The sequence below is a fragment of the Nematostella vectensis genome, chromosome 12 (genome assembly GCF_932526225.1).
Source record: "Nematostella vectensis chromosome 12, jaNemVect1.1, whole genome shotgun sequence".
In the NCBI taxonomy this organism is placed as follows: Eukaryota; Metazoa; Cnidaria; class Anthozoa; order Actiniaria; family Edwardsiidae; genus Nematostella; species Nematostella vectensis.
Genome location: NC_064045.1, coordinates 11,298,277 through 11,318,015, shown reverse-complemented (window position 1 = coordinate 11,318,015; position 19,739 = coordinate 11,298,277). Strand labels below are relative to the sequence as shown.

At 41.1% G+C, this 19,739-nt stretch overlaps 2 protein-coding genes across 2 annotated transcripts; one reads left to right on the top strand and one right to left on the bottom strand.

Moving 5' to 3' along the window:
* Window positions 1-3,430: 3,430 nt before the first annotated feature.
* Window positions 3,431-14,673, bottom strand: LOC116603924 (echinoderm microtubule-associated protein-like 6). Its single transcript, XM_048719794.1, has 13 exons — window positions 13,183-14,673; window positions 12,843-12,959; window positions 12,244-12,430; window positions 11,807-11,912; window positions 10,846-11,040; window positions 10,281-10,495; window positions 8,771-8,959; window positions 8,654-8,698; window positions 8,285-8,576; window positions 6,444-6,572; window positions 5,471-5,736; window positions 5,095-5,248; window positions 3,431-4,131 (listed from the first exon to the last, which is right to left on the bottom strand). Exons 1-13 carry the CDS (start codon window positions 14,220-14,222, stop codon window positions 4,037-4,039), a joined length of 3,030 nt encoding a protein of 1,009 aa, XP_048575751.1. The 5' UTR covers window positions 14,223-14,673; the 3' UTR covers window positions 3,431-4,036.
* Window positions 14,674-14,682: 9 nt separating this feature from the next.
* LOC5520575 (40S ribosomal protein S15a) lies at window positions 14,683-19,711 on the top strand. Its single transcript, XM_001640352.3, has 5 exons — window positions 14,683-14,790; window positions 14,977-15,114; window positions 16,334-16,413; window positions 17,984-18,069; window positions 19,584-19,711. Exons 2-5 carry the CDS (start codon window positions 14,982-14,984, stop codon window positions 19,675-19,677), a joined length of 393 nt encoding a protein of 130 aa, XP_001640402.1. The 5' UTR covers window positions 14,683-14,790; window positions 14,977-14,981; the 3' UTR covers window positions 19,678-19,711.
* The last annotated feature ends 28 nt before the right edge of the window (window positions 19,712-19,739 follow it).

The window sequence follows — 19,739 nt, the reverse complement described above, 5'->3', positions numbered from 1 at the left end:
ACAGCTTTCTTTTTTATGCTTGTTTGGGCATTGACGTCACCGTAACGCCGCGCGCGCCCCCGACCAATCCCAGGGCCCGCCACGCACCACGCACCGCCGCACCGTCATTGTCCGCCATAGCCCCGCGCAACCCATTGGTTCGCGCCACCGGTGTTTGGGTTGTTCCGCTACGGGTTCTATTGTCCGCCATAGACTATTGGCTAACGCACACCGTGACGTCACCGCCCTCCCACGCATGCGCACCAGGCCTGTTTGTCTGCCACCGTCCGCCGTAGCTGCCCAGCTTACTACTGGTACGGCTTTTAATATGAATGTATAAGAGTGGTACGCCTTTTAATATGAATGTATAAGAGTGGTACGGCCTTTTAATATGAATGTATAAGAGTGGTACGGCCTTTTAATATGAATGTATAAGAGTGGTACGGCTTTTAATATGAATGTATAAGAGTGGAACGGCTTTTAATATGAATGTATAAGAGTGGTACGGCTTTTAATATGAATGTATAAGAGTGGTACGGCTTTTAATATGAATGTATAAGAGTGGAACGGCTTTTAATATGAATGTATAAGAGTGGAACGGCTTTTAATATGAATGTATAAGAGTGGTACAGCTTTTAATATGAATGTATAAGAGTGGTACGGCTTTTAATATGAATGTATAAGAGTGGTACGGCTTTTAATATGAATGTATAAGAGTGGTACGGCCTTTTAATATGAATGTATAAGAGTGGAACGGCTTTTAATATGAATGTATAAGAGTGGTTCGGCTTTTAATATGAATGTATAAGAGTGGTGCGGCTTTTAATATGAATGTATAAGAGTGGTACGGCTTTTAATATGAATGTATAAGAGTGGTGCGGCTTTTAATATGAATGTATAAGAGTGGTACGGCTTTTAATATGAATGTATAAGAGTGGTACGGCTTTTAATATGAATGTATAAGAGTGGTACGGCTTTTAATATGAACGTATAAGAGTGGTACGGCTTTTAATATGAATGTATAAGAGTGGTACGGCTTTTAATATGAATGTATAAGAGTGGTACGGCCTTTTAATATGAATGTATAAGAGTGGAACGGCTTTTAATATGAATGTATAAGAGTGGTGCGGCTTTTAATATGAATGTATAAGAGTGGTGCGGCTTTTAATATGAATGTATAAGAGTGGTACGGCTTTTAATATGAATGTATAAGAGTGGTGCGGCTTTTAATATGAATGTATAAGAGTGGTACGGCTTTTAATATGAATGTATAAGAGTGGTACGGCTTTTAATATGAATGTATAAGAGTGGTGCGGCTTTTAATATGAATGTATAAGAGTGGTACGGATTTTAATATGAATGTATAAGAGTGGTACGGCTTTTAATATGAATGTATAAGAGTGGTTCGGCTTTTAATATGAATGTATAAGAGTGGTACGGCTTTTAATATGAATGTATAAGAGTGGTGCGGCTTTTAATATGAATGTATAAGAGTGGTGCGGCTTTTAATATGAATGTATAAGAGTGGTACGGCTTTTAATATGAATGTATAAGAGTGGTGCGGCTTTTAATATGAATGTATAAGAGTGGTACGGCTTTTAATATGAATGTATAAGAGCATGTGCTTTGAGGTGGCTAGTTACTGCAAAGCATTTTTTTGCATTGACTGCACTGATATGGCTTATCTCCGTAGTGTGAATTCGCTTGTTACGTGAGCGAACAAAATCGCCTAGTGTGTCGGGCTTTCTGGCGCCCTTACCTGACCGATATCCTGGTTAAAAATTTCGGATTTTTAGAAGAAAAAAAAAACGTTCGGATTGCCAGATTCTAAAACGTACCAAGTTGTGTGGTGAAAATTCGGGCGCACTTATACCGACAAAGGAACAATACACAATTCAAGCGGTGCTCGATACCTAAAACATCACTTAGAGCCCTGAAATAGAGTGGTTTTCAAAAATACCCGTGAAATACTATTTTATTTAGTACAGTACTAGATAACACACTATAATTTCTTTGTTCTCCTTTGTTATGGCTTGACTATTACACTTTAACAATTACATTTTGTTGCACGGGGTTTTGAAAACCATTTTACCGCCGTGTTTCCGCATATGGCTAGCACCGCGGTATTATTCGATTTTTGAAATAAAATGTCCCGCTTCTCCCTCGCTAATAAGAACGTCATTTAGTTGTGTCAGAAATGTCGGCTTTTAGACTCTTTGCTTTGCGAAAAATACACTTATGCATGGGTCAGGCCATGGGTGATAACATATGAAAATTGTACCGGTTCGCTCGCTCAGAAGGACCCCGATAAAAGGTGATCTTTCTCGAGACCAAGAATTGTTCACCAATCACCAAATGTCATGGTGGACGTAGTTAGCGGGTACCACCTAGCAAGGACTACTTAACAACGAAGAAAGGGGAACTCCACAAACATATTTCGCTCTTTGTGTCCCCGATTCAAACAGTCATATCTCGAATGTCAATGCCCTACATACATCAACCTGTTGAAATGCTCAACCCTACACTCAAAGGCGGGTGGCCGCTATTAATGCAAAGGCATGGACTAGTGCCTCAGCAAGTTCAGGATAAAGGTACTTGCGAAATGATGCGGGCAAGAAAAAATCACCCGATCACCCGAGTCGCAGGGCGTGCAATAATATCTGCTTAAAAACCGCTGCCTTTGACGAAAATAAAGAATGATAAGCCATAGAACCAGTATTGTAAGCGCGACAGAACACCCGAGTCGCAGGGCGTGCAATAATATCTGCTTTAAAGCCGCTGCCTTTGACGAAAATAAAGAATGATAAGCCATAGAACCAGTATTGTAAGCGCGACAGAACACATAAAATAGTAAACAATTCCAAGTTGGTAAGCCAATGTGGCCAACTCAGTGAAGACGCGCTCCCAGGATTGGCGGAAGGGGGGTGCGCAGTCATAGGTATCATATGGAAAAAGCACAGTACTTGAAGATTCCTTAGTAAGAAATGACCCACTTTTGCCACCATGAGAGGTGGGGGGGGGGGGGGGGGGGGGGTGCGCAGTCATAGGTATTATATGGAAAAAGCATAGTATTTGAAGATTCCTTAATAAGAAATGACCTACGTTTGCCGCCAAGAGAGGGGGGAAGGGGTGCGCAGTCATAGGTATCATAAGGAAAAAAATGGCTTACCACACAGGCATCATGGCTTACCACACAGGCATCATGGCTTACCACACAGGCATCATGGCTTACCACACAGGCATCATGGCTTACCACACAGGCATCATGGCTTACCACACAGGCATCATGGCTTACCACACAGGCCATCTTTTGACGAAAGGGAAGAAGCCGTCCTCGGGTTGTGGGAGGGATTTGGGAACGACAACTACCCCTGGCGGCAGAAGGCTAAGGGGGAAGGGGGGAAAATCTTTTCTAGAAATACACAATCCCTTCAATAAAGATTTTTCAATCTACGTTTGTTTAGATTTATTTTAAAAAGTATTAAATTAGTTCGATTAGCTTTATAAATATCGAGTATGAATTAAATATGCCAATGTTCTAACTACAATTAAAATACTCTGTTGACTAATTCCCCTGTATCAATTAAATGTTAAGGCCCCAGGTGATCGGGCCATCTTTTAGTAGCCCGTAGATTGTGTTACATATTATATAAATGTATACAACTTTTAAACGATATGAGCATAAGAAACGATAATATCACAAAAAGGGGCGCTTGTACGCTTGCACTAAAAAATAAACCACAATATTGCATTGATAAGGTCATTCAATGAACCTGAATTATTTTTGCATGATTTTGAGTGTTCTCTGTTTTCCTAAAAAAACGCTAAAATCACTCTTTAACCGTGCAAGAGCCACTCTAACGTTCGCGATTTGAACTATATCTTTGGAATCCCAGTCATAAAGTCTCGATAACTGACATCCAATATTTAACATTCAGTGGCGCTGTGCGTCACGTGTCGCAAAGGTCTTGTTCCCAGGGTCTCCCACGCTCGTAGAAGAAGGTTGTCCCGTTTTAGCAGCGTCTATCCGCTCAATATTGTTAACGTTTCTTCGTGTCTAAAACTGTGGCTTTCCTTTGGCTATAGGGTCCTTAATGGGTCCTGTCGGCATAAACTTTGGCTGCACAAACACCTTATCTTCGACAACATCAACTGAGAAAAGAGAAAAACGTGTTACAGTTGCAAATGCTTAGGGCTTTGGCTGCACAAACAACCTAACTCCCCGACAACAACAACTAAAAGATCAATCGTGCAGTTATCTTATCAAGGAAGTGTTCGATAGGACGTCTAATAAGAGATTGAGTTCTGATGGGCGTTCAATGAACACGATATCTAAAGAAAAGCGAGAAGGCCATGTTCAGTGGTACGGGCTTTACAACTCGAGGCAGGGGTCCGTGGTTCGTGTCCGGGTCAGGTACCTTGCTATGTCAGAGTGTAGCAGTATCGCTCTCTTATTGGGACTGTGAATCCCAATACCGGACGTAAAAAAACCGCTGGGGACGTAAGCCCGCTTATTTTTTTGCGCTCGCCCCCAAGAACCGCACGGCTCAAAATAGAAGATGGCGCCCGAGCTCCGAACGAAGAGTGGGTTTTCCGCTATGATAACACCGAGTAACGCCTACCGGGCACTTACACGCTAAATATCACTAGCGTTTATTAAACGCGTAAAGCAGTCCGTATCTTATACAGTCGATTACACAAACATTGTCGTTAGCCGGCTTCGCGACTACGCGACAAGCCCGTAGGTAAGCATGGGTAAAAACCACTGAAGCGCCTAGCTGCATATATTAGCCATCGCATAACCTGATAGCCACCGCGTCTAAGCCTAAAGTTAATATATGCAGCTAGGCGAGGCTTTTCGCATAGTCGCGAAGCCGGTTGACGACAACGTTTTCTTAATCGACTGTTATTGACAGGCAGTTCCGGTCTTATGTGAAGTGATTAGGGATTTTGTAATAAAACAATGAGATTTACAATACTACTGCGTTCGTTTGAGACGGAACTTTGTCATGTAAACTTTGAATAAAGTCGTTGTAAGCCATAACCAAACAACCCATCTTCGCTGTCTAATATCCCCCCTGCATTCTCAACACTCGTGCCCAGCCTCCTACTTACTGCTGTCGTCATCTTCAGCCTTGACTCGCTCCCAAATCAGCACACTAGTATCCAGTCCTCCAGTCGAGACCAGTACGCGATCGTCATGTGACCAGCGTACATTGGTCACGTGAGAAGAGTGCCCCTTGTACTGATGGAAGCGTGCAGCCCGGTTCTGGAAAAACGAAACGATTCAATTTTGAAGTGTTGGGAAGTACTGTGGATGCTCGTAGTAGAATAAGCCAGCCCCCTTCCCCCAGCAAGGCATGGAGCAAGCCCAGCAAGAAAAAAAAATAGAAAGAAAGTAAAGAAAAGAAAAGAAGGTACCACACCGAAACGGGGTACTCAAATAACTTGACCATCCCAAAATCATTCCCGTCGATAACATGTTTTTTACCGATACGGGGTACTCGAATAACTTGACCATCCCAAAATCATCACCGCTGGCCAACAGCTTGTAATCCTCCGTGCGTGCAGTTGCATTAACATCCGTGACGTCAGTCCCAGGGGGGTACACGCCCTTCACACAAGGGCCAAGCACCCCTGTGAATGTGGCCCAATCTATGCGCTCTATGGCAGGAGCACTGAGGGTCTTTCGCCCGCCTCGTGGGGCCTCATAGAACAGGTGCTCCCGAGCTCCGGAATTTGTTTGAATAAGACGCCCTGAGAAAAAAAAACAGATGAATGAATATGGGAGATAACAAAAAGGACTAAAGATACGGAGGTACACTGAGAAACCACAGAGCTTATAATCAGATGCAAGAATAGATTACTGACGTAAGGCGAACTACCGTATGTTATACTTTATTACACGTAATTTTCGCGACGTCGAAATTTCGCGATTTTGAGATGGCGATATTTCGCGACACTTAATTCTCGCGATTTTGGGATAATAAAATCAACAAAAACAAGTGGGATTAAATGTGCTGTAGTCATCAAAACTGAAACAATTTGTAACAAAAAGTTGCGTGGGCTAAGTTTAGTTTCATAAAAGTCCAACTCAACCCCTTTCCATACTATGTACATTAGGTGACTAAATAGACAAGGTGTTTCCATAAAGCTTATTAAACGGCCAATTTTCCCCCAAAGGCTTCTTGTGTACTTACTTAATTTTCGCGCATCCTAATTTTTGTGACACTGTTCTTTCGCGAATCTTTAAAAATCGCGAAATTAAAGTGACGCGAATTCAAGTAAAATAAGGTATTTTAGGGTTGGAGTATGTATTTAGGCTAACCGAGGCTCTTGTCTCAGTCATTAGTCGACCTGCGGTCTCTTGCTCTTTCGATCTGCTATCGAATTCTCACAAACAAAAATACACCTAGGTTTTCAAAACGCTTTGAAGGCACGCAAATATTTTTTGTGAGACATACCCTTGACGTCCCAGTCGAGGTGGGTGATATAACTTGAGCTTCCGGAGCAAACACCGATCCGCTTCCCTCTCTTGACAGTGTAGATATCCACATAGTTGTCATGGGAACCTACAGCCAGAAACTTGCCATCTGGAAAATCGAATTTTTGTGTCACTTGGTTTCCAGTCAAACCCTGTTTAAAATAACGAATCGCTGAGAACGACTAACATGTCAACATTAATGAGTGTTCTTTTAAAGCGGATCGAAGTCAACACAAAATGTATTGGGCTTTCTTGCATTGAGACTTTCCTAGGATACGCCAGTTCGTTGTTACATGCATTTGATATTTTTAGGCTTCTACTGTAGGTAAATTTTACGGCCGGTTTTGGCCGGTGTTTGAGTAAATATGTTAAGCGATACCCCGAGTTCCCTGAGCTTGGTGTTTTATTTTGCATCAATAATGTTTTAGTTTGCAGGTACAATTCACGACCGGTATATGCCAGTATAGTAGGAAATGAGTTAAACCATGTGAGCACTTGATACTCGAAGGACCGGTTAAGGCCGGTATAGTAGGGAATGGGTTAAACCATGTGAGCACTTGATACTGGAATGACCGGTTAAGGCCAGTATAGTAGGGAATGGGTTAAACCATGTAAGCACTGGATACTGGAAGGACCGGTTAAGGCCAGTATAGTAGGGAATGGGTTAAACCATGTGAGCACTGGATACTGGAAGGACCGGTTAAGGCCGGTATAGTAGGGAATGGGTTAAACCATGTGGGCACTTGATACTGGAAGGACCGGTTAAGGCCGGTATAGTAGGAAATGGGTTAAATCATGTGAGCACTTGATACTGGAAGGACCGGTTAAGGCCAGTATAGTAGGGAATGGGTTAAACCATGTGAGCACTTGATACTGGAAGGACCGGTTAAGGCCAGTATAGTAGGGAATGGGTTAAACCATGTGAGCACTTGATACTGGAAGGACCGGTTAAGGCCGGTATAGTAGGGAATGGGTTAAACCATGTGAGCACTGGATACTGGAAAGAACGGTTAAGGCCGGTATAGTAGGGAATGGGTTAAACCATGTGAGCACTTGATGCCTGGACGGCCGTTACATGCCGGTATAGTAAGAAATGAGTTAAAACATGAACGGTTAAGGCCGGTTTTAGAAGTTAATGGGTTAAACCATACCTGGTGAGAACTTGTCATATGAATGACCGGTTAAGGCCGGTATAGTAGGGAATGGGTTAAACCATACCTGGTGAGAACTTGTCATATGAATGAACGGTTAAGGCCGGTATAGTAGGGAATGGGTTAAATCATACCTGGTGAGATCTTGTCATATGAATGACCGGTTAAGGCCGGTATAATAGGGAATGGGTTAAATCATACCCGGTGAGAACTTGTCATATGAATGACCGGTTAAGGCCGGTATAGTAGGGAATGGGTTAAACCATACCTGGTGAGAACTTGTCATATGAATGAACGGTTAAGGCCGGTATAGTAGGGAATGGGTTAAATCATACCTGGTGAGATCTTGTCATATGAATGACCGGTTAAGGCCGGTATAATAGGGAATGGGTTAAATCATACCTGGTGAGAACTTGTCATATGAATGACAGGTTAAGGCCGGTATAGTAGGGAATGGGTTAAATCATACCTGGTGAGAACTTGTCATATGAATGACCGGTTAAGGCCGGTATAGTAGGGAATGGGTTAAATCATACCTGGTGAGAACTTGTCATATGAATGACTGGTTAAGGCCGGTATAGTAGGGAATGGGTTAAATCATACCTGGTGAGAACTTGTCATATGAATGACCGGTTAAGGCCGGTATAATAGGGAATGGGTTAAATCATACCTGGTGAGAACTTGATATCAGATATCTCCTCCTTGCGGTCCTTGTAACCCACGACTTTCTCAAGCGTCTTTGCCTCCAGAATCAAGAACCCTCCGTCGTTTTGTCCAACGGCTATGGACCCCCCATCGGGAGAGTATGTCACCGCACGGCCACCCTTGCGCATCTTCTTCACCTTCTTGAGGAGTGCCTTGTCTAGATCCCAGACCCTCAGGGTTTTGTCGTCACTCACGGTCACGCATTCGTTTTCGGATGGATGTGTGGCTAGTCCCCAGACCTCCCCTTCCCCATGACCCTAAATTTCAATTGAATCAGAGACACGTTAACAAAAGAATACAGCGCGTTATAGAAAAGTATCGACATATTTGATACCTGTACGACAATGGTCATCATCCCGTCGGTTCCAATCTCGATTATCTAAGAGACAAAACAATTGTCAGAGGATGCCTATAATACAATACACGTGACGTTATTTCCGGTTTGTTCTACCTCGTCATTTCCGGTGCCGACAAGTATCTTGTCCTCGTCTGTATGGATGGCTCTGATTGGTGGAAGATTCTGCAGCAGTACAGACCCAGGGTTCATAGCGGTCGCTTCGACTTTGAAAGCCTTTAGGCATTGCTCGAAATGTTTGTCCCACATGACAACAACGCCATCGCGACCACCGGTCACATAGCCCTGTAGAGAGAGCAACGAGACAGCCGGTCATATACTAGCCCTGAAGAGAGAGCAACGAGACAGCCGGTCACATAGCCCTGTAGAGAGAGAGCAACGAGACAGCCGGTCACATAGCCCTGTAGAGAGAGAGAGCAACGAGACAGCCGGTCACATAGCCCTGTAGAGGGAGCAACGAGACAGCCGGTCACATAGCCCTGTAGAGAGAGCAACGAGGCAGCCGGTCACATAGCCGTAAAAAGGTACTACAAGACAGCCAGTTACATAGCCCTGTAGAGATAACAAGAATGCCTGTTACATAACCCTGTAGAGATAACAAGACAGCTGGTTACATAGCCCTAAAAGGATACACAAAGCAGTCTGTTTTATAGCCCTGTAGAGATAACAACACGGGTCAAAAGCCCGGCAAAGAAAGTGAAGACAACCCCTTCACTACAACAGATTTAATATACCAATAGTAGCCATGCGCAAGATTCGCGTCTTAGGGAAGTTGAAAGAGAAGAAAAAGGGATCGAGAAGAGAAGAATGAGATAGTAACTTACTACAGCAGACGGGGAAACAGCAGAGAACAGAAAGTTCTGCATAAAGAGAGACAAGACAAGATGTAAGAATCTTTTCAAGAATTCTAAGAATTTTTCGCTGATAAAGTAGGAGCTGTGAGGGCATTTCATGCTCCCTTACAATGGCCCAGTCAAATAAATACACAGGCCCGTAGCCAGGGGGGAGGGCTAAGAAGAATGCCCAAATTCGACTGAAATTTCCTCAAGAGAAATAAGATGTAAAAATCTTTTCAAGAGTTTTAAGAAATTTTCACTGATAAAGTAGGAGCTGTGAAGGCTTTTCATATTCACTTACTATGGCCCAGTCAAATAAATACACAGGCCCGTAGCCAGGGGTGGGGAATGGTTAGGAAGAATCCCCAAACTCGACTGAGATTTCCTCTTTAATGAAATAAACATTGAGTACCGCTGCGAGCTAGGACGAGCTACCTAAGAGAAAATAGACCACTAAATGGGTGGCTACGGACCTACGTGTCTAAGAACATTACTGCATTTCTTGGAAACAAAAGAAAAACTCATTGCAGTTTGGAATGTCTTTATCGACATCTAAGAACAAGCAAAACACTTGAAGCTATTCCTTGGGAGATTCAAAATCCAGCGACCTTAAAGTTCTAAATTGAGCATCCATACGGCGGTTATAGATTCTTACGAGTCGAGGCTTATCAGAACGCTCTTAGAGAACCTAGTTAGAACTTTAGCTTCATTTGGTCGGAATTATTTATGACTCATCAACATAGCAATAATAGTCATCAACATCCCATTACCTCTTGCTTGGATTGCTGCATAGAGTACATGGAACACACCGCGCCCTTGTGAGCTGGGACTGTCCGGCGTAGCGTCGTGTTCTGCCACACATAGACATGTCCGGTGTCCGAGCCAGCGAAACACAGGTCATCAATCGGACTGTGGCAGACACACAGCATGGTGGCAGCAGTGCCGGCTTTGCCGAACGTCACCGGACGTTTATCGATCTTTGTGTCTAAAAACGACGATGAAGTGAAGGGTCACCCGATGGACGAAGGTAAGATTCTAGAGATGCTTAATCAATTATAGTTGTGTACCCCCCATCCTTGGCGCCCAAAAAGTGGGTCATTTCGTAATAAGGAATCTTGAAATACTATGCTTTCTTCATGACTGCAAACCCCCACCCCCAACCCCCCAGCCCCCACCCCCCTCAGCCAATGCTGGGTACGCGACTGTAGGTTAGCCAAATGTCAGTTTCATCTACTTTTGTGTCTGGAATGTCACTGATAGCATCCTAGCAAGGGTCTGTTACTTAGAACGCGTGAAACGTTTATGATGTCAAGTCATACAGTCGTCAAGTCATACCGTTGTGTGTCCAGAACTTGATGTGTTTTTCTCCGACTGAGACAAAGTGGTTCGGGTTAAAGGGGTTCCACTCAAGCACAAAGATCATGTCCTTGTGGCCACGTGTCGTTGCAAGCTTCTCTTCCTTCCGCCAGTCCCAGATACAGATGCTGTGGTCATCATCAAGACCGACATCTGCCAGCTTCTTACCATCACCTGGTGAACATACGGTACAAAATATCACTTTTAGGGGCGTGGTTGCGATGGGTACAAGAGTCCCCCAGCTTCTTACCATCACCTGGTGAACAGGCAGTACACAAATAGCCCTATTAGGGGCGTGATTGCGATGTGTTTAAGAGTCTACCAGCTTCAATCATTCCATGGGCGGTCCCAGGAGTGGATTGACTGGGTGGCAGGGTTTGATGGATTTCGGTAATGGATTTCTGGTACATTCTTTGTATGACACACCCCTTTTCGTGTTCTTAGTGATCCATCTCCTTTCTAACAGTCTGGATGCGTCAGTCCATTTAGTGACCTTCAAGCAGCAGTTGGCAAAACAATACAAGCGAAGCTGGGAGGACACTGGTACTCAGAGTACGGTGTGGTCGGAATTAATATTTGTGCTCCTTTTAGAGTGGTGTAACTACAACTGCCACCAAAACTAAGACACAGCTTATATGAGAGGAAAATGTACAATATATTTACAAGCATGAAGTAACAGGGTTTTGCCCAGAAAATGTAGAGACCAAGTTACCATGGAACCCTCAATATATTGATACTGTACTCCCAGTTTACGGATATTGATTTCAGGTCTAATCATAAACTAAATGCAAAATCATCTCAATTTAACAATATTATCTATAGCAACAGCACCTTGGGTCCTTGGTCCAAAGTCTAAACCCTGACAAGCTGACCCAAGAAGCAAGGCGCATACAACTGAGTAATTTCAGATTTCTAATTTCAGCTACCCCAAGGTACTCACCTGAAAAGTCTACACATATTATTCCCCTCTTGTGGAAACCTTTCAACACAGAAACTGTCTTCATTGAAGTTGCATCCCAGATATGCGTTTCAGCAAACCGTCCAACCTTAAATTTGCAACAGAAAGCATGATTTTGATAAGCTCATCGCACATAGGTATAGCCATTTTAGGCAATGTTATGAGTCAGTGACAAATAAAAAAGTTGGAGATGTAGAGAGATGACAGATATTTTTTCTACAAGGTTGCAAAAAGTAGAATACTTGCAATGCAACTAAAAAATACATCACAAGTTGCAATAAGGGGATGTTACATGCAAACAGTGATTTTCTTGCAACTCGCAATGCAATAGAAATTATGTTACAAGTTGCCTCGTGTAACAAAGCCTTTTACTGCAAATGACAACAAACCAGAAAAAAACATAAAATATTGTACAATACCTGTCCAGTAGCAACAAAATCCTTAACATCATGAATAGTCAAGCACAGAATGTCATCTGTATGACCCATGTAAAACCTCTGCTGATGGTTCTGCTTGTTATAAACAATCCCCAGTGCAGCAACATGGAATACCATCTCATTAGACTGGGTATAGAACAGGTTGTTGCAGGCATTGTAACCATGGTAACTGCAGGTCAAAAGGAAATACTTGGATAAAGCATCCAATTATAGCTTAAGGGGGATGCTTGGTTTGATGTACATAGAGGTGGATGAGACAGATGGAGGGATGGACAGGTAGATGGAAAAACAGACATTATGTGTACCTGCAGGGTTGCAAACCATCGATGGCAGAATTATGAGGCAAGGGCAGAAAGCCCTGGAAGCCACATATGTAAATAGAAAACAGACCCATATGCAGTTTGGTCTGCAGAGGATTACTGACACAATGGCAATTTAGCAGTTGGAAATCATTGGTGAGTGTCCATAGAAAACTGCAGTTAGCACCCCCAACTTGTAAACTGCAATAAGCACCCCCAAATATCTGTTTCTGGACAAAGTGCCAATGCAAACAAATTCCCTTGAAATGCAAAAAAACTCACCCAAAAGCAAATTTGAGTTCAAGTCCCTCTGGTGGTTTCTTCAGTCCATGCATTGGACTAGGACTTGTCCTGGGTCTATCTTGCCATGTGCTTGGTTTCCCTGACTTGTTAAAACCCCTAAAGTAGAAATACTTGACTCAGAAAAAGTCTTTATGCATGGAGCAGGGCCTGTATGAGTTGTGTTTAACCACTAAAATTTTAGATTTTTCATTTAGAAAATTCAATTTGGGTTTTCAAAGTTCAAGAGGTGTACCCCCTCCCTCCTTTTTATTAAAGAATTCTGGATATGCATCTTAAAGATAATATTACAGTAGGTCTGATAGCAGGTCTTAAGACTAACCACATGTTCTTTTTCCTCTCCTCTGTTTCAATTTTGACATTCTTGTAGGGGCAGGTTTTGGCATCATGCACAACAGACATACATGGACGACATGTCACAGCTTTCCTTGACTCAGGAGAACAAGACAAAATCCACAGATTCTCATCAACATTACTCCAGTCATTAGCGCCATTTAGACTAGCCTTTCTACGATATGCGACATCATACCGTTGCCATGCTTTTTTATCAGGGCTATCACGGTATAAGCGCATTATGTGGCTCTGATATACCAGCAGATCTTTAATTCTTCTAGGTCTTGAATGTGTTAGTATTGCAATATAGCATGCCATACAATCTATCCATTTTGTCACATCTTCTATTCTTTCTGTATCATCAATTAACTTCTTACTGTTATCCTTTTGTGCCAAGTTGTCCTGCAATAATTCCTGGAAATTGACATAATCACCCTTTTGGATTTTTGCAACCAGGTGGTATGGAATAGGCGGTTGCCCTGGAAACAACCGGAAATCTTCAGTAATAGGTGCAAACTCTGATTCCTGGTATGTGTCCATAATGGGTGAGGTTGCTCTAGCAGCGCGTGAGTTATTTTGCCAGATACTCTCGTAGCCTTGTGGGAAACCATTCGACTGCTGTACTATGATGTCATGTCCAGGCGCTGATCGGGTTCTCCCTCTAGAACCGCGTGATGTTTGGAACATGGCATCATATGCACTAGCAAATCCATTGGACTGATTATGAGCTAGATTCTCCTGGCTTCTACCTCTTATCCAACCATTTCCTTGAGAAGCTGAGCGATTCAAGCTTCCTGACAGGTTTAACTGGGAATTAACTGATGTATTGTATTTATCATAATCATGTTCGCTGTCTTCATCAGAGGAAAGACCCCCACGGTTTCTCCAATGCTCTCCTTTCTGCCTCGCCTCTTCGATTTCTGCTTTGTCTTGGTTCTTTAGTAAAGTTTCCCATGCTGGTTTGAGGCCTTTTCGTTTGCCAGTTTTAGTCTTATTAGGATCTACCTTGTTCTTTTCTCTTGTAAACATCGTTGATCAGTACTCCAAAGCTAATGTACCCAGCACTTAAATTGGAATGATTTAGTTCTAGAACGCCGAAGGTAAACTAAAACAACTTATATTCTGATTGAAAAAAAACTTTAGATCAGCATAACCACAAAAATAAACACCAATATAATAAATTGAACAATCTGGGTAGTTCATTCGAATCCTTAATTACGGCTTTGCACGCTTTTCAACGCCACTAAGGATGTAAACAATGCTTCCCTTTTCTAGAGACGAGTGGCCAATATCACTGAAGATAGATTTGGCGCCAAAATAATTCACGAAAAGCTTCCCTTCCTATTTCCAGATCTTAAATTTCTTGCAAAATCCATTCCAATTCCATGCTGTAGAATCGAGCATAATAAAGAATTTAACAATTCCCATGCGTTCTTTTGAGGCACAATAACAAATTAGCACCGCTAGCAACCTCTTTCGAATAAACAAGGGAGATGGACGCGTAAGACTGGAACTAGCGTGAGAGCGAGGCTGGCCCCACATATTATGGTCTAGTCTTATTTCTCTCTCTCTCTCTCTTTGGTAGAACCTCCACCAGGTATAAAAATCATCTGTAGATATCCCAATCCATCTAAACCATCTATCGTTAAATTCTCAATTTTATAGCATAGTATAAAACTAGAATAAATATTCTTCCCGTATGTCTCAGAAATTTCATATTTCGTACCATATTAAGTGTTGTATCGAAGTTATAATCTTGTCGATTGTAAATTCCTTTTGGCAGGCAAGATGGTGCGTGTTAACGTTCTAAACGACGCATTGGTTTCTATCTGCAATGCCGAAAAACGCGGCAAAAGACAGGTCCAGATCAGGCCTTCCTCTAAGGTCATCGTGAAGTTCCTCACTGTCATGATGAAACACGGTAAGAATATCACCCTTCCTTGAGAATTGAAATCGTTGTCGTTGGTCGGTAGCTTGTACTTTCAGATATTAAGTATACACGTGAGACGTTCTAAAATGGCTCACAAGTTAAACTGCAGTCGTGTTGGACTACGGTGTGGTCTTGGATGTTTAGGTTTTCACCGTGTTCGTTTGAATTTTGTTCTTGTTGTCTGTTTTCGTTCGGTCATGTCATTTCTTCCTTGGCTTATATACACATATTGGCACATTCGTTTGATATTGCTGCTCTGAATTGTAGATTATGTTTGATCTTGTAGACAAATGTATATCAAGCAAAAATCGTGTTGTTCATGTTCGATGCGCATTTGGCGCTCAAAGCCTTGCCGCTATTGTGAACTCTTGCCTGCCAGACACCCTGCTACAGTGGAACTTCAAAATGTCATCGTTATATTGAGAATATCATTATATTGATATTATTTTTCCTATATTTTGTTATTGCCCGTACATGAAATCAATATTGTGACTCCAAGAGTATTGTTATATCAAGTATAACTATCGAGATTCCACTGTATTTTAAATACTTGTGGCCTTGCATCTGGGCCTTGTGCACCAGCTATTTTGTTTATGTCTTGTTCAAGAAGCTTGGCCTGTGACCTTGGTATAAGTTGACGCATACAATACCATTCAATTCAACAAATACAGCATATTGCCCTCACTAAAAAATATACAGTGATTAAGTTACAAATTGCTGTTGGACAGTCAATAATCTATAATTCGTATGAAATGAACACCCAAGAAATGCAAACAAAGAATGTAGTATGACTAGAAAAACTACAGACAAAATGAAAGCTAATTGGGTGTCTGCATAGGCATGGTGGAATCAGACTAAAAATATATGTTTTATGCCTTGTGAAAACAGAGTTGGATGCTGACTATTCAAGCATTGGCTCTGTTAAAGGGCTAGCTCAAAATGTCAGCAAAAGTAGTCTGTTTTCACAGAGATATAAAACATACCATTTCAATTTTGTGTTGATTTATTTCCCTGAATATACTACTGTTTCACTGTATGATGGTAGCAGAAACAATGACAAAGCTCAGCCCTCTTGTGTGTGCCTTAACACAGTTGTATTAATGTGTACCCTGCCATTGAAATTAATGGCAACATCCAGAATGCATTAACTGATGGCAGTAGGCCCCTTTGACTCATAATGTAATGATGACAACAAATTGTCTGTTTGTAGGTTACATTGGTGAATTTGTTATTGTCGATGATCACCGTGCCGGCAAGATCATTGTCAACCTCACAGGCCGACTCAATAAGGTGACTGATTGATTAATTGGTTACTGTTGTTTTCGTTTGTCACTCACTGAACTAGTTGCCCTCTTTTAGGAAACTTTTTCTTTTAACCCATTCGCTCCTGGGATAATAGCGCGCGAATCGCTCTCTCCCTGGGAGTTTTCTCATGTTTTGCAAATTCCCTCGAGCAGAAAGCAAAACACATATGCGCAGTTAATTGCGAGACAATATTACATAAAAGCAAATAGTGCATCCTATTCAGGAAAAGACGAGGAATCTGATGGTGTACAAATTAATCTGTAAACAACTAGGAAAATATAAAAACTAGACTATTTATCAAGCTTATTCAAATTTGTTCAATTTAGTAAACACGAAGAAACAAAACACAACTTCTTTTGACAAAATTCTTCTTTAATAAATAAACAAATCAATACAATATTTTAAATAAATGTACTCACAGTATCCCTGTATACATTCCACGAGTTTATTTCACAGATAAGATTTCAAGACTTGGTAAAACAAAGACATTTTATCAACCAGAGTTTTACGGTTTCAAAGTGCGAACACAGCGACGGTTGACCTTTCTAAATCGGTTTTATGTTTAGAGAACAAAATCATAATCAGATCACAACATCTTCAATGTACAATCAACTGAAAGTATTGATTAATTGTTGATTTTCCTATTTTTATTTACCAAGAAGGGAGGAATAAAGAATTGATTCAAATCGTCCGCACGGATTTTGTTAGTCAAATCTATCGTTCTCAAAGAAGCAATGTAACATGCAAAATATTCGAGTTAATCCATCTAAAAACCCTTTGTGGAACAAGGCACTGTTCTATTGTTCGGTTGCCAGGAGATGCGCAAAAGAGCTCATTTGATTGGTCAATTCTTTGTCATGCTACAGCTGAATTTTCAAAAGCTTTACTCGCCGGGGAGGGGAGCCAGAGGGTTTTTTCTCGCGCGCACGAAAGCCGGGCGGTATAGGGAAATATGACAGTTTTTCCGCCGGGCATTTCAGGGCGGTATGCGAGCGAATGGGCCAAATCTTATTATCTGGACATTTTATAGATTGTGTAAATTCAATTTCCATGTTAAATTTCTTGTTCAAATCCTATTTCCCATTGAGTTACTGCATCTGAATTTAAAAAGAATCCTACCCTGTCTAAGTGAATTAACCCCCATAAATGTAACATGGCACAGTAATAAGGCTATGACTTGTCTCACTTCTTCAAAGTTTGTTCTTGTGCTAAACGCATACTCACCTGTAAAACAGTGCCTAAGTATTATCTATTGACTTTGGTCATTGTTGGTGGTGCCAAATATCTATGTCAACATTGATATTTTGAAAAACATTAACCTCCATTTTGTATCATTTCTGGCATTTCTGTGATAAATGTCGACTTACATACCTACAAGTTATGAGTAGTTACTTTAGAAAAATAAAAAGGAAATGCTTCTGAAAGTGAACCCTTATCTTGAAGCTCATTTTGTAGTTATAAAGGGGTGTCTGGTACATGGGTAAATAGAGTAAATTAGATATGATTAATTTTGAAATTTTGTTTCCTGACTTGTGTTCTGATTTTTGCTTTTCAGTGTGGTGTGATCAGTCCACGATTTGATGTTGGTGTTAGGGATATTGAACAATGGGCTAGTAACCTCCTTCCCTCTAGACAGTTTGGGTAAGTAGTAGTTCCAAGTTTCATGATGATCAACACTGTTGATTGGCAATTAAGACTGAATAGAGCCAAGGCTTAATACAACTAAGACAAAAAATACTCAGTGTAGACACCTATTTCAATAAAGGTTGTCAGCACAAACAGCAAATGGCAATTGCCACATGGCAGGTCTGTGAAGAAAAGGCACAGTAGTAGCTAAAAAAATGTGGTAAATGAACTCAAGCAATGTCAGAATCATATGTTAATATATTTTATTTATATTTTCTGATATTGGAACAAATATTTTGAGATCCATGGGTCTTTTCAGTCTTAGAACTGCCATTTGTCTTTTACCCTGTTTTTCAAAATAGGTGTATTTATATTCTGTTGGCTGGCATATCAGTTGATATTTATTTGCAGTGTAGAAAACAAACAGGTCTCGGAGTAAACCAAAGTTTTATGTGCATCTGTGAAATTTTGAGGGCCATTTTCAATGAAAGAAAAATACATACAAACTACTGTAGTAGTATACACCTAGTTCGTTGCAAACAGCAATTGTCAATTGGCTAATGGAAGTTCTTCTAGTTCTATCATACAATAAGCAATTATAAAATTATTTTTTCTACAATGACTTGTTCCCAGTATCTTGGTCTTTGAACTACCATTTGACATTTGCTGTTTTACTGGCTTTCTTATCTGACTTGGGAATATAGTGCTGCTGCATAACTTGGGTAAACATTTATTTCAAATAAGGTTGAACTCAGAATCTATGTGTCATAACCCACAGAGCTTCATGGGTATCAAATGATCAATAAAATAAGCTTAAAAAACAAACACAGGCTTAAAAAGCTTTAGCATTCTTGTTTATGTACCTCTGATTGTTCACATGGCTTTTAGAGACAGTTTTCAGCCATTTATACATTAAATGAACCACTGCGGGTTATGATACATTGATTTTCGTGTGTAACCTGAAAGTCACCATTTTACTACCAGATGGCCGATGGAAATCTCAACAAACAAGAGACAAAAGAATATTCTAGAATCTGTGCTATTTAACAGACCATTTGCTCACATCCTCGAAATAACTTCTAATTAACACACTGTTTTTAAAATTTTGAAGAAAAAAAAATTTGCGTTCACCAAACTCATTGAAGGTTGTTGCGTAATAAACTGGTGTTGGAAGTTAACTGGTGACATTACCGCTTTAATTGAAATTAGGTGTATAGGTACCGCTTTAATTGAAATTAGGTGTATAGGTAAGTCTAACTGGTGTATATTGTTTATGTAACTGGGTTGGGTCCCTAGAAAGCAGGTTAACAATAACCCAGGGATAAATGCCCTTTTAATGCAATCAATCATATGTCAAGATAGGCGTATTTATCCCTGTGTTAGCGCTTAAATGTTTTCTAGGAATACATGTTTTCTAGGAACCAGCCCCTGGTGAAAACAGCCGTGCATAGTCTACAGTAACTATTGTTTGAACGTCTTGCTGTGTGTATTGTTGCATAGTCTAACTAGTATTCATCTGTCTTGCTCAGATTCCTTGTGCTGACCACATCCACTGGCATTATGGATCACGAGGAGGCCAGAAGGAAACACACTGGTGGAAAGATCCTGGGTTTCTTCTATTGATAGAAGAATGTAAAATAAATTACCATTCGAAATCGCTGTTTCCCTCGAGTATTTTTGTTCTT

Bases quoted from the DNA above. Each gene is read 5' to 3' on its own strand.
- LOC5520575 (XM_001640352.3), top strand. From the start codon at position 14,982: ATGGTGCGTGTTAACGTTCTAAACGACGCATTGGTTTCTATCTGCAAT. The intron at 15,115-16,333 runs GTAAGAATATCA...GTCTGTTTGTAG, and splicing joins CACTGTCATGATGAAACACG to GTTACATTGGTGAATTTGTT. The intron at 18,070-19,583 runs GTAAGTAGTAGT...TGTCTTGCTCAG, and splicing joins CTTCCCTCTAGACAGTTTGG to ATTCCTTGTGCTGACCACAT.
- LOC116603924 (XM_048719794.1), bottom strand. From the start codon at position 14,222: ATGTTTACAAGAGAAAAGAACAAGGTAGATCCTAATAAGACTAAAACT. The intron at 8,699-8,770 runs GTAGAACAAACC...TTTGTCTCTTAG, and splicing joins TCGGCACCGGAAATGACGAG to ATAATCGAGATTGGAACCGA. The intron at 5,737-6,443 runs GTATGTCTCACA...TTTTTTTCTCAG, and splicing joins CCTCGACTGGGACGTCAAGG to GGCGTCTTATTCAAACAAAT.